This window comes from Lingula anatina, chromosome 2 (genome assembly GCF_051362555.1).
Source record: "Lingula anatina isolate TDL-2025a chromosome 2, LinAna3.0, whole genome shotgun sequence".
NCBI lineage: Eukaryota > Metazoa > Brachiopoda > Lingulata > Lingulida > Lingulidae > Lingula > Lingula anatina.
Window position 1 is genome coordinate 47741908 of NC_141768.1, and position 15551 is coordinate 47757458.

At 37.5% G+C, this 15551-nt stretch overlaps 1 protein-coding gene across 1 annotated transcript; it reads right to left on the minus strand.

Annotated features, from left to right (window-relative positions):
• Positions 1-6059: 6059 nt before the first annotated feature.
• On the minus strand, positions 6060-14603 carry LOC106179558 (homeobox protein SIX6). Its single transcript, XM_013563256.2, has 2 exons — positions 13814-14603; positions 6060-7190 (listed from the first exon to the last, which is right to left on the minus strand). The coding sequence occupies exons 1-2, from the start codon at positions 14482-14484 to the stop codon at positions 6962-6964; spliced, it is 900 nt and encodes a 299-aa protein (XP_013418710.2). The 5' UTR covers positions 14485-14603; the 3' UTR covers positions 6060-6961.
• Positions 14604-15551: the final 948 nt, after the last annotated feature.

Genomic DNA, 15551 nt, shown 5'->3' on the forward strand with positions numbered 1-15551 from the left:
AATCAGAAACCGCGAAAATTAGGAATTTAATGAACCCTTCTAAAATGGCCTGAATTGACAGCGGAAAAAAGATACTGAGACATTTATTTATCAGTTCCAATGTGAAGTGATCGGATCGTGCACTAACTGACGCGCTAAAGGCTCAACGCATTCAGGGAATGTGTATATTTGCATTTTAAAATAAACACGGTATCTATTATAAATGACATATCTAATGGTTGGTTTAATCCTGATAACGACCCCTATCGCCCGACGCCTTGGGGCGGGTATTATACCTCTTTATTGCTTGATTTTATTTAAATTAGTGAAAATATTGACCAAACACGCACATTTGAAATACGTGAATGTATGTTTTAGCCTTTTGATCTCGCATGTGCTAGGTTTCTGTTTGCAGTTACATTTTATTTGAAAGGGTATAATGCGCCTTTGAATGCGATTGACTCCCAATTCGAAGCGTACAAGTGATTGAGTTTCGCTGCTAATGCTTGGTTCCTCCACTTCAACACTGAAGGAGGCAGCACATAAACTGATCAAGACTCCTAGTCAACACGACTGTAAAGGCAAATTTCAACTATCTGACCAAACTATAATCGAAGAGAAAACACCTCTTGAATGTATTTCCCTGATCATTCAATAGTCTTCAGAATTGCCATTGTTCGCCAGAAAGGGTTTAAGAACCAAAAGTGGAATTTGGGATCCCCTTGTGACGGCTTAAAATCAGGTGTTCTCAGTCGGCTCTTGTGTCTGGAGAGACACAGTATTAATGAATTGCCAGGTGTGATTAACTATCAATACGGCGAGTAAACAATCCCGAATAGAGTCACAAATATTGGCAGTAAAAAGGTGTTATAATCTGGAGAGTATGGGTTTGTTATCTCTCCACTGCACAAATAGGAAGGCTCAATTATGGCAAAGATGAAGACGTCCAAGTTGTGTAGTAAGGCACGGCATAAGTGGGAAAAACGTTTGCAAAAAGATTATCTTCCTCTAGGCACCTCATGTGCGAGCAGGACGACAGCGTGCAACTTGACGCCTGTTTTTTCATGATGACATTTTAGTTAGGAATAAATGTTCTTCAAGCTTCAAAAGAAACAGGTTAAAACTCACTACATCAAAAGCGTTACGCCACAAAAAAAAAAAAAAAAAAAAAAAAAAAAAAAAAAAAAAAAAGGCGCAACAACATATTTTATATTATAAAAATGTTATACTCTGGTCCAATTTATCAAAAACCATTCAACAATGCTTACACCCCCCCCCTCCAGCCCTTCCCCAAAGAAAAAATTATCCAAGAAAATCACACTGACGGAAATCAAATGTACAAACAGAGAAGAGAATTAAGTTCGGAAAGTAAGGTGACTAACCGTTTTGTCCATGAACACTGTCTAAATTACCGGGTGCTCTTCGTCGACCCCCACTGGTCGTGCCTCACAATATGTACGCTCATCTGCGTAGTTTTAAATTTAGTAGCATTATAATCAATACGTGTATCAAAAAACTCCACACTGGATTTGTTCATCCTTCAAAGTTACAAGTTTATCGATTCCAGAGGGGTTTAAAGTAATATCATGTCTTCAGTAAAAGTTAGAGGAGTTTATCAAGGTGTGTGCGATCATTCCAAGTCCCCCCCCAACCCCCACCCCGTATTAGAACAAGACAGAGAGATCGAGAAAATTAATGAACGAGTATTTGTCAAGAAAAAAAGGTTTTATGTGTCCACTGAAAAGAGTTGTTTTATATAACTTCTCTCTTCTAGGGTCTCGGTAACCAATGTCTTTTTGCGATTTCTATTGGAATGTGTTGGTTAAAGGATATTCTTAGTTTATCGATCCGAATTGAATAGCATTGATTTAGTTTTGTATTTAAATCGCTTTTCGACTTATGATTAATTCAAGTTAAAAGAAACACGAACAAATCGCTCCATTTTAGTAGTTTATCTACGTGATGTTTTGATTGCATTTTATCGACAAGATTGCTTTGTTTGGCGTTGTTGTTCACTGTCAAATTTTCAAAGTAGTGTAGTTTTTTTTACCTGAAGCAACATCCGAGACTACAAGAAAGAAAGAAAAAAAAAACGGTACAGAAAGAATGAGAGTGAAATTACATCAATATTTCATTTCTAAATGGAATTATTACCAGCATCACCGCTACAAGCAGGTTGGAGTGACTCTCGCTGAATAATCCAACAATTTACGGGAGGCTCTTTCTCCTTAAGCGAAAACTAGACACAAGAAACCCGCCTGACGTCTTTTAACTTTATTAACATTTTCGTCTACCTTAGTGAAGGGACGCCGCTGGTAGGGAGTTGGCAGTAATTTTCCGCAGCTTGAGCGCTTAACGAGGAGGGAGGAGGAGGGTCTAATTGATTCAGTGAATGTAGAGAATAGTTTACACTGGTCTCCAAAGGTGCAGGTACACCTGAACGCTGTCTGACACTAATGGTGCACCTGTGTCCCTCTCTGAATTATAATTCTTTTATTTTCTTCTCTTTAAGCCTGCTGTTGAGTTTGAAAAACGATTTTTATTGACACTGATAGTTAAAAAAAACTTCAATTATTTTTCTTCATACATGGTGCGCTGAGTTATTTTTATTTGAAAAGATCTCCATATCTTTGGAAATAATAATTATTAAAATGGCTGCTTGCAAAATCTAAGATATCCGGTTCCAAATAAAAACATTTAATATGCACACGCAATAAATAAATAAATAAATAAATAAATAAATAAATAAATAAATAAATAAATAAATAAAATTTAAATGGAACAAAAAATCACTTTGTTTGCTTCAATGACTCATTTCTAAAAATATGTTCTTAAAAGCATCAAGATGGAATAGAATTTCGTCTCCCCCTGTATTTCGTCTCTCTACAATGCACCGTATGACCAAATTGCATCATCTGCGGCAGTCAGGGGGACTAATTGAATTGTAATGGCCGAAAATGATCCAACCCTTCTATAGGTAATCAATAGCTACACAGGGATGATACTTGGCATTTATTAATTTAAGCTGGACTGTGCCCATCTCTCCAGTGATGAGACGCTATCCAATCCTTGTCGTTGTGTAACCGATTTGAATAATCACAGAGATGATATAATGCCTCTGAAAAGAGATGTCAATGCTAGTGAAACGATAATCCGTGCATCCAATTTGCGGGAAATTCGATTCTTCTGACTTTAAATACATTTTTGTTCGGCAACATTTTGACTAATGAGGGGCAGGGAAAATGACGGAACAAAGACACAGGGCTGAAAGTGAGCTTCGATTTGAGTAAATGACCACCGGTTAGCAAGAACAAGTGCGCCGGAGAGGAGGTCAGCGGGGAAGAAATGGACAGATGGCCGAAGAATGTACCGAAACCTCCTTCCTTTTCTCTCCTCTGACAACTAAATCTACTTTCACTTACCGACAATGAAAAGAACAATGCCTACACTAAACGACAAATTGCATTAAGTGAATTATTAGCTCACTTATCAAAATGTTTCAGCTGGGGAGGGGAGGGACACAGGTGCCTAGATTAACTACTGCGCCCTTCCTTCCATCTTGAAAACCATTAAAACTCAAAAGCCAACCAAAAGCCAACAAAAATAACTGTGAAGCGCTTTAAATTGATCTTTAAATCATATGAAAGTACATTTTATTCTGTATGATATGTCACTTGCGATATGATACACAATATCTACAGTTTACAAACCCAAGTTGGTAAAAACATGTATCAAAGGGGCATATTTGGATAATCATAACATTTCCAGACATATTTCTTGAATGAAAAATGAACCATTTCAAAATTCAAAATTTCCATAACATACATGACAGAAAATGTTATCTTCATAATTCACCAGGGCATAAATTAAAAAAAAAAGGAAAATAAGAAATAATTTAAAAATAGAGAATTGAAATAATAACAAAAAAAAAAAAAAACCCCACATTGTGTTGGTAAGGTTAAACAAGTGTGACAAGTAAAAAAAAGCAGAAACTGACAGGAAATAGAAATTTAGATAATGCTTCACGCACGCATCAAAATCACACCATAGGACCAAACAAACAAATGATGTTATCAACTCTAGCATAAGTGTTTATTGCTGCTTTATGATTTTTTTTCAACAAAAGAGACATGAGACGATGCACCATATTTCAGGAGCAGAATACACGAGAGCGTGCTAGAAGAAAACTTTCATGTGAGAAATGCACAAATCAGCAAGTGAGAAACGTTGCAATCTGAAGTCCTTCAGTCTCCATTCCTTGAAAAGTAAGCTCGGCTGGAGTGTAGTCGGGAGAGATAATAGGGCACTCCATTTGAGTTGGTGTCTGTTACGTCGGTATTCAAGCTGGTTTGACGGACTTTTCAAGACTCCGGCATCGTGTTTATTCAAACCGAAATTTTACATGTAAATCTAAGTGACAAGCTTACTGAGGTGGAAGAGGAAGAAATCCAATTTAGTGGTTCACGTGGAGTATATGTATGTTTAGAGCTCTTGAAGATTCAAAGTTCAATAATGGGGCGCGGTGTAAGTTTACAGTCTACATGGTTCGTTTATTGTCAGGAGGAGCAGACGATAACGGAACGGAACGTGCCTTGGCTTTGGTAGACACCCGGAGAAATTAAAACAATAAAAAATGCTTGAAATAGATTCCACAAATTAGTGTTAACACGTCGTACAAATGCAATATTCTTCAACATTGTTCTTTGCACGTGGCTAATACGTGTAAAACCTATGATTATCTAACAATAAAAATTTGGCATTATCATATAATTGTAGCGGCGCCAGTGTAATTTAAACTTTGAATATGAGTCTTTCTCGAGATAGTCGTTGAATCGAAAGTTGGATCAGGTGGGGTCTTCTTTCACAAGTCATCATTATCCGTTGAAAATAAATCAATTTTGAGTAAAAAAAAGGTGCCATATTTCGGGGATCATTCTCACCGACTGCCTCCCTTAGTGGAGCCTCCAACGATTTCGATAGTTATTTCAATATGGCTTCGCTGCGTCAAAGTTGACGCGAGCTTGTGCGATCTTTGCCATTCTTGACGTCTGCCACCCCACGTCTTCTGCACCGAAAATATTGTTCAGTCACCCGGATGGAGACGCTTTTGGATAGAGGTCACTTCATACAAAAGTCGGTTGCGTTAAAAAGTTAAGGGTTGATACAGATAAGACCGCCATGTCTTTATGATCTAGTCCTCACTGATGGCGCATAAAACTACCGACAAAAAGGGGGGGGGGGGTGACAGGGGACATAATTTTTTTATCACTCGTTAAGAACCCGTTTATTAGAACACCACTAACATATCCCAAAAGTGATGATTTAAAAATAGCTTATATGAGATCTGCAATTTGTTGTCAGGGATACACTTGCTTCCAAATATCTATAATTTATTCTCTGCGTTACGTTAGGACTTTCTGACGCTTTTTTATGCGTTTCATAACTTTCAGAGCACTTTTCCCTGATGTATTTAATACTAGCAATCTCTGGGATCCGTTAATGGATCTATCTCAGTATCACCTCGCGGAAATTAATACAAAGTAGCGCGATTACTTTATCGCATCACATTTCCATCAAATTCGAGGAAAAAGTCGTTTTCTTTTACTGTATTTAGATTTTTGCATGTGGTTTGCTATTGTCAGAGGAAACAAGATTGCATTTAATGTTTATCTTCGAATAAACATAGCATGCTATAAAATATTGAAATAATATCTTCATCTAAACAAACCAGAAATCCATCAATACTGATTTACAATACAGAAGTCTACAATTACAGGCAGGAGAACTGCGCTGTCATTGCGGTTCATAAAAACATGGAAATTCATCCAATTTTTTAAAATATCCATATTTACTCAAATGTGTTTTCACTGATACCATACTGAAACCTGCTTTGTCCAGCAGAGGGCAAACACAAGCTAAAGATTACTCATGTCAGACAGGCGTTAATTTTGACATTTTTTTTTTCTTTTTCATTGCGAATGGAATAGTTTTGCAATTGCTTCCTACAACCTACCTACTGCCTGTAAAACAGATAACAGGAAATAATGACTGATGTTGCATTACAGTAACAAGATCGGGTATGCATTTCTTTATAAAATGTATTTTATTTCACAGTGAATCTGCTTCGCTTTGAACAAAGATAAATAGAGCAAACCCGCTCGTGATTGGAGAATGCTTTTACTGGGTAATAATAATTGGCGTGGATGTATTTTTTTTTTTTTTTTGAAATATTGAAACATATTTCAAAGAAAAGGATAGGGTGGAAGTTGAATCAAACTATATTATACTATATTCAACGCTTGTGTAAAGCACGGTGGCAAACTTTTTAAAGAAACAATCGGTCTAGGACCCAAATACCACTTACGCCAAGACAACTCATTTTTTTACCCGAGATAAATTAACAGTTCTCATGTAATCATAATAGAATATAGAACAATATGCGTATATTTACAGCAACATATGTACAAGAAAATATTTTAATTGTAAATGCTCATGCACTAAAATAATGAAAAATACATATTGGCAACGAGTAGAAAAAAATCCCCACTATATATATATATATGCTATTCACAATAATTTGAAAGTGACATAAATACAAAACAAAAAGCTCTCTTCTTTTAGAAGAATATATATGTTAAAATATGTGCGGTCGAAACATCGGATAGATCTTTAGAAGTTGTCAAAATAGTTTTCATGTATTTCCCTCAGTGATTTTAGAAAATGGCAAATTATCCATGAGAAATTAAGCTATTTAACGAAATAAAGCATTTTATGGTTTTAACAGTAAATTCCTTTTAAGATTAGCTTAATATTCCAGTTTTTGTTTCCAGTCTTTTTAGATAAACTTTAAAATGCTCCTGGTTTGTTGTTCAAAGTCCTCCATGGCGGCATATTTCTATTTACGCCATTTTGCACCATGACTTGCAGATATCCGACACGTACAACAACAGTCACGTTTCTAAAAATTACTTGAAAATACTGTTTACGACGTCGATGACGACGGGGATGTAGCGTCTCTGACATCGTGTTGTGGGGAGTCTGGCAGTGGGGGCGGGGTCTCGGGGAGATCGGGCATCTCCGGCCCTCCCGGCGATATTGGCGGCGATGAGCATAACGACTCTGACGTTGTGTCCGCTTTGTGGTCGTCGTAAAATTTTGTAGCACCTTCTACCGGCGAAGAAGCTCCCAGCCTACTGTGATGGTGCTGATATCTGGAAAATACCAAATACATGACGTTTTATCTATAACGATAATGCTCATATCAGTGCCTGGTTACAGGGCATATTTTCATGTATAATTCAACGCCATTTGGATCAAAAATATACATTTCCGCATTTATCATTTAATGTAATGAACCGCGATTTACGTTTTAAGCGTGTTACATACATGCACAGTTCCCTGTCAAAATGAAAGGGGAAATCACGGGCACTATAAAACACAATTTACTTCACGAGTGTTCATAAATTTACAGAGAGCCAGTTTTTGCGAATATCTTATTTGCCATCGCGTGTGCTGGCAAGTATTGCAAACGCCACAAAGACATGAATAGTTAATAGCGTTTCTTCTCTTTAATCTACCAAGATGTCAAGTCAATGTAGGCCCCAGCCGGATATATCTGGATCAAAATTACGGATTTCATCGACCTGGAAAATATCCCCGAAAAGCCATAATCTCTTAAGCAGCTCTGACAGTTTTTATTTTTGTCATTTTATGATTTTTAATACTCTCCCGATAATTATTTCGTTGTGATTCAGTAGGTTACAAAATAAAACAGTAGTCGGTCGAAACTGATGTTTCTGTGGGAGGAAAGTTTAGATAGAATAAGGACCGATGCTGCCGATATTGGAGAGGGTAGCAGATATATGCCAGCAATGCACTTTCACTGTTCCATTTCTTGGCAGAATTAAAATGCTTCTTATGTAAGAAAATTGATCAGGAGAGGCGATCCGCATGTGTGTGAATTAAGAACAACCTTCCCAAGCAGCCGCTGATGCTGCACTATATGTAACGAGTTTCGATCACACTTAGACACAGCCTTTAGTAATTACATTACACAAGGCTGCAACATAGTTCACATAAAAAAACTATGTGTTTTAAAGCCAAAATACTTAAATGGATAATTTAGTTTTCTGTATTGTATAATGTTTTCCACATTTGTTACAATTTTTCATCATTCATGTTTTGGTATTTTGACGAAAAAAAATGTTCGTCTGCTGGTTAATTTCATCACTGACGAATAAACCTTAACATAACCACAAATGTCCGTGTCATCATTTATGATCAATAGCCAGGCGCGTTCGAGCGTAAGAATTGTTTGTTTTCTGATAAATCCTTCCCCAAATCGCAACGAAAAATTACACATCAATAAACCACATACGAGCCGATCATAATTTACTTCTCACTCGCTGGGAAGCCCACTATTTCCTGAAACCTACTAAAACAATTAGAGAACAATTTTCAAAATGGATTACAGAGAGAACGTAAATTCGATGTATCGTTTAGGCTGTGAAATTACTCGGAAAATTTTCGCCGAGTGATTCACGAATTAACTGCATTCTCACTAATGAAACTTGCATCGGAAACAAGAGCGTGCTGTGAAATTTCCAATTCAACGTGGGATCTGAAATTCATACCCATTAGTGTGAATGCCAAATCTACATTGATTGCTCGCAAATAACGTTCTTATTCGTTTGTCTCTTCGTATCATAAACGCTTCACAAATGGAACATATTTTGCAGAATGCAGTTTGCATTCAAATGCAGCCGAGAGACAAATTTTCTGCAACAGAAGGGCCTGGCCTTAGTGATTTTCTTTATTTTCGTTTTCAATTAGCAAAATTGCTTGGGATAATTACAGTGGAGGTGCAATGCACACCTCAATGGGGTCCATAAACACACAAGGCCCAACGAGGGATAATTTGCAGAACTACGAAAGAACTGGGCAAATTATCTCCCGCTAACTGTCGGTTACGTTCAGTTAATGAACGCATTATTTGAGTAAGTAGTCTTAAAGCTACACACATACGCTGTTTGAAAGCTCAAATTATCAAAACGTTTTCAGATTTTTATGCGGTTCGCTCCGTTGGCGTTGACGCGGAATTGCATGTTATTGGTCTCTCTGAATTTTATCTGACGGGAAGGACTATAAGCTGGGGCCTTGGGGGGGGGGGGGGGGGAGGCGACAGTTGTATGATTGTATGATCTAATAGCCCTGATATTTACCACATTTTCAATGTTGTCTACTTCTTATTTTGAACAGCAATAGTAAAAAAATATTATATGTGTCTTATGTTTAGATAAAAACTAGAGTATATACATACAATAGAAAAGGATATTAATTAAAATCAGCTATAATCATTAAAACAATCCCATTCAAGTTTTCATTCACCGCAAATAAAATAGTGCTGTCTCTCATTTCTTTTTTTCCGTTGTAGATAATTAAAGAGCCATTTAACGAAATTAATATCTAAGGCTTGTTTCGAGGAGTGCTTAAATTATCAAAATATTTTCAGTGACCAAACTAGTTTAGCTAAATCGGATAATAACGCTGGCCAAATATGCTGGCAAACGACTTCATCCGTGGCATGGAACGCACACCGTTATGTAAGGTGGTCTTAATTGCCATAGTAATTACTGCCCAGGTGAAATATCTCCAAAAGCTGCTAGTGAGTAAGTTTTCTGTCCCCAGCAGATTACGGCCGGTGACAAATAACAGAAGCTCGTCACCAAATTAGAGGAAAATCCTAACTTTAGATTGGACACAGGTGCCCGCTGAGGTCGGCATGTTCGGGGTGCTACTCGGGGGGATAATGGATCCGTTTTGATAATCAATCACGGCTGATCATTTGAGCAAACACGAGGTTCGATGATACGCCAGTGCCTATCGCGATGTTGTGTAATATCTGGTGTAACGCGTATTTGTCCCTTATATAAACTAAACCATGGTTTGACGCCGTTTATCCTTCAGATGGTAAAATTTTGACCGCACGGGGATAGATTTGTTGACATACCAGCCCTCTGTGATGTGGAAATCTTGTGGGGGCAACACCTACCCGTACTGACCATAACACACTGGGGACCAGAAGAGGGCTTGGCTGATGGCTACTTTCAGGAAAAAGATAAAAGCACCAACTTCAAAGCAAAATTTTTAGTCGAAAAAAAGTAGTATCTGCCAATAGAATAAATTATCAATTAAAAAAATATCAACTTAAAAATTAACGTATTTCTAATTTTTCGCAGTTGGTGCGAATTGCTTCTTTTTGAGACAAGTACGTGTGCCCATTTTTGTTTAGATTATAAAGATAAATAATGGAAGCACTTCTCTGACGTCAAGTCAGTACGAGACTTCGAGCTTGTAGCTCTGTTACTGTTGTCTTTGTTTGTGGACAGGAGTAACGATAGTTTGCTAAAGGTTCGTAAGTTGGGCTATAGCCTGTGTCTAGCTTTGTCGCCAATAAGGGCGGTAAATATGCACAAGGGAATGAAGCGAAAGTTACTTGAGAACAACCTGACCTAATGTTAACTTAATCAATTTAGGAAAACATGGCCATATTTGCACTGCTGGCCACGAAATTAATTCCGAAACAAACATCATGGACACGCTTCCAAGATTCCCTGGAAAATAAAAATTCTGCCAAATTCACAGAGGGCTGCTGGCGATCGAATTGGCCAAATTAGGACTATGTGGGCTTTTTTGGCCATCTTGATCTCTCAGAATCGAAGAGAATCGAAATTGGTATAATAGTATAAATGATGTCAGAACCAATGTCCAGACTGGCCTAGTAAGCAAGGAAGTGGCGTAATGGACGTATACCTGTCTGAACACAATTAATCTGGGAGATCGTGAAAACTTAGCTGAATAGGTTTAGGAGCAAATTGATACGACTGAAATATGTAAGATAAGCCCCTACTTTCTGTGCGCGAAAGCGGATTTTCATGGTAAAGTCCCCCGCCTTGTTTTTAGGAAACCATTAATATCATTGACACGGAGAGGATTACGACTGACGATCCTAACAAATATCAATACATTTATAGAAGCTTGCATGCGGTTCCTGTGTAATTTAATTTCTAGTCTGTCGTCGCTGAGATCATGCAAGTTCAACTGTATTCTCTCCAGTTTCAAAAGGGGACCAGACAAAGCGCTCCGAGTGATGGTAGAGATGTTTCCTCAGTCAAACTCTGGTGGACGTCTTTGTTAGTTTCAAGCACACACGAACAGGGTTAATAGCTCGAAAGATGGAAAAAGTTGAACCATTTTCATTTGACGTCAATTTCTTTGGCTCTTTGGTAAAGCAGAAAATGGTGCTTTTTTTACATTGTTCTGCGCTTCCCGAGAGTGGTCTATTAGCGATAGAGACACGCACGCGTGAACGTCCGCAGTCTCTTCATTCAGTGGCGCGACTTTTTCTCTCTTTCACCAGTCGCATGCGGCTTGAGTATATTTATATAGTTTACATTGACGTGATCATAATCATTAACTAAGCATTGCCTTGCACACATAAAAGACTGGTTTGAAAGTCTCTTAAAATCAATACAAAAGATAATGATTATGCAACGTAGTTTTTAATTTAAAGATAAGGTTATAGATAAAAAATAGATAAACAGATAAATCAATCAATAAATAGATAGGTAGAATATATATATATATATATATATATATATATATATATATATATATATATATATATACAGAAATAAATAAATGAATAAAAATGTCAAAACTTATATTTTTAAAATTAGAATTATGACATTAATCAATTATCTTTACTGTCCTGTAGAATATTTTATTTGTTATGCGTTCATCAAAACATTTTATAATTAGCACATGCACGCACACTGCTGGTCTAGAGATGTAAAAAAAAAACATTTGAAAATAATATGAAAATTACAACATTTCAGTCCTGCTTTGGATAATATGAAATCAGTAATAAACAAATATTTGCAATTAAAATTTTCAAATCAAAAATATGTATTTGGAACTTATCTCAGTTTCACCTTTTAGAAAAGAAGCTAACTGACAAGGGACGTGAGTGGGAGCTTAAACAAAAGGGCAATTTTAAACAAAGTGATATCACCTTTTATGTTTCGCCTGAGGTCTTGTGGTATCAGATGTGCGTTTTGAACACGTATCACGCAAACAATAGACAGGCATTTTGGATAAAAATGAACATTAAGAGAAATAAGCTAACGTATTTACTTCTACAGTGAATGGAAATAAGTTCAATTTTTCTCGAGTGGGTGGTTTTGGTTGTATTACGGACTACGTCGGTACAGTACGGTTGGCGAGACGTCAGCTACGTATGAAGCCCGCGATTTCGTTTTGCAATGGCGGCGGAAGTGGTAAGTTATTTGTTTTAGAAGCAGTAGATGACTCGCAATGTACTCTCGAGTTAATGAACCCGTAAAGATTAGCTCGGCTGATCGTATGGGATTAGTGTTGTGTGTTTTCAATTACGGTTAAGTAAGAATTCTATATATCGGAAAATGGCGAGGAAACGCCAGACACGTATATCTGTACCGTCACCTCGGCCATCAATCTGACGGCAATGTTGTAAATAAACAGCTGATTGAAATAAATTAATCATATTATCCTATGTGTTTATATTGTTGTTGATTTAATTTTTTCATCAAGTATTAAATATTTTCATTTCTTTTTAGTTAGTGACAAAACGAATAAGATTTTCTGTATTTTTAGAAATATAAAAATAATTATTTCACACTCTTTCGAACACGGAAATAAAACATACATTATTCAAAAACGAATGAAACCTTTCTTTTTTTTAAATACAAAGACATGAATTCCATTTTTAATCTTGGAGAAAAATATTTCTAAATTACAGCCATGTTTCTTATGTAAACAAGTACCATAAGAAAAGACCGACTGTTTTTGTATAGGTTACATTTTTGTAGCTCCACTGCTTTGCAGACTGCCTACTACAGGATTGCCACTTTCAAACTTAGGGGTTGACGGAGTTCAGCTCTTTCCATCTCGCTTGAAAGGAAACAGCGGTTTTGTAGCAGAGGATATTTCGATTATTATCATTATTTTAGCTCCGGGATCGTTTACTTGGTCTGAAAGTAATCCTTATTTGAGCATTACGCAGGAACAATGTCAGTATTTTACAAATTCATTTTCTGAATATTTTGACTCTCAGTTCAATTTCAATGAAAGGAGGGATCCCTTGCCTAAACTGCCGTATGAAAACAAAACGTGCTTTAAAAGCAGGTTAAATCGGAGGTAAAACATGCTCGAAGGGGTGGCGAGCCAGATTTATGACAAGGTGCGTTATAGTATCGTAATCCCCTTGCTTTGTGTTGGTTTCCATTTCATCTGAAATTTATCTAACATTTGTGAGTCCCTAAGACCTTTAATATACGCGGTATTGTAGTAGGTAATACGTAATTTACTTAGTCGTTAAGTCCCGGTACCATCGCCTCCATGTACACGTAACAGCATATTTCACCTAATTGTTCGCTCTTTGTTGTGTACCATACCTAACACTTTTATTTCACTGACATTTCTTTTTAAATATTGCTTACACCCGCTTTCTTTGGTTAATTCCTTCACGGCTTTCCCTTTTCTTTCTTTCTTTTTATTTAATTATTCATTTATGTTTTTTTTTGCATGAATTTAAGTTATGATTTTATCAACAACGTGAATATATTTTCAGTAAATTGTGTTGAATATTGCCCACAGTGACTCAATGATAATGTGCCTAACAAACAACATTCTTACTCATCGAATTCATCGTAAGTAATGGAAACATCCATATTTTACAGAGGCGAAGAGGAAATCTAAGATCTAATGACATTAATGCAATATATAATATTCCTACCTGTTTTTGGCAGCTGCGGCTCTGTCTCTCTGTCTTCTGTTTTTAAACCAGTTGCCAACTTGGGTGGGGGTGAGCCCTGTCGCCTGCGCCAGCTCACGCTTTTTAGTCGGATTTGGGTAAGGATCTTGAAGATACCATTCTCGTAATAGATTTCTCGTTCTTTCTTTGAAACAGTGTGTCTTTTGCTCCCCGTCCCAAATCGTGCGGGGGAGAGGAAACTTCTTGCGGACCCTGTATTTATCGACGGGGCCAAGGGGTCGGCCGCGAAGTTTTTCCGCTTCCTGGTAGTGTGCCTCGAGCCACATAGCTTGTAGCTTGGCATGGGACTCTTTGGTGAACCTGTGACTCTCCAAAATGTGGTAAAGTTCTCTGAAGTTTCCCGTGTGGAACGACACCAGGGACCGGGCCCTGAGCACAGACTCGCTCTTGTTTAGAGCCTCGCATGCTGCCGGGTTGACAGGGAGAGACCACAGAAATCGCCCCAGTCGTTCAATGTCCCCGCTCTCCTCTAGAGTCTCGCACACTCTTGCCACTTGTTCTGGCGTAAAGTTGAGTGTAGGCAGTGCGAACATCATGGGCGCCGCGTACAGCCCGTGAGCAAGGCTTGTGGGGATTGTCAAACTGGTCGGTAACATAGTCGGTAATCTAGACTCTACCTGCACCATATGCATAATTGGTAAGACTCTGCTACTGATAGCAGCCTCACCACACTATTATACTCGACTTTAGTCAGGCTAAATACAGGGGCGGAGTCTCCCAACACAGTGAGGTGTCACTCCAATCTGGATCTCATCTTCTAATCTCTAGCTTATTTATCAACTTTGGTGTATTGTTAATCTCGCTGCGCTCCCATTGGCTGAGCGCCTCACCTTTGACCCGTTGGCATAGCGACGCTGTCAATCAGCGATCGAACCCTGCCAATCACAAAGCTTAGCGTATACATACTGTGGATTAGAGGATAAGATTTACCTTTTTGCTAAAATATTTGCATTCCTACTGTTACAAGTGCGTTGTCGCAATAATTTAGTCTAAATGGGTAGAGACCACAGTGGAGACAAGTTAGAGTAATGCAGTTTTTATAAATGAAAATCAATGTGTACGTATGCAAAGATCTGTTTTGTAATAAGAAAAATGAATTGGAATACGTAGAATAAACCGACTGGTAGATGGTAAAGCCGGGCTGTGCTTGTGGCGCACTGGGTACGTTAGACTCCAACTGATTGAAATCAAAATGACAGAAAACCCAGCTAACTCCCGCGAGAAGACCAAGTAGAGCCAAACTTGAAGGAATGAATCGATTTGGGATTTGACATGCGTAATAATTACAGACGTAGGGATGGGGTTTCTTTGCTTGTGTTTTTTTTTTATGCTACAAATGAAAATATTACCGGGATTTACAGATCTGGAATACCAACGCTTGAATTAAAATGAGGATGGAAAATAAAGTTTTGACGAAGGATCTTACCAATAATAAATTTTATCATAAAAAGGTAAATTTTCCTCCATCATTTTTTATATCTAAACATTTTAGAGAAGCGCGAAGAGCTGTTATATTTCAGTAATTCACCACATTTAGAACATACGCATGGGTTCTTTATTTGTCTTTGAAGTACATATTCACCCTGCAGTTCGGACCGGAATGATCTTCACTCTCAAGCAATCTTATTTTTTAATTTTTGTAATATACGTTTCTTTGCACTGTTCTCTTCAACAAGCACGTCAAATCCGATCATTCCCA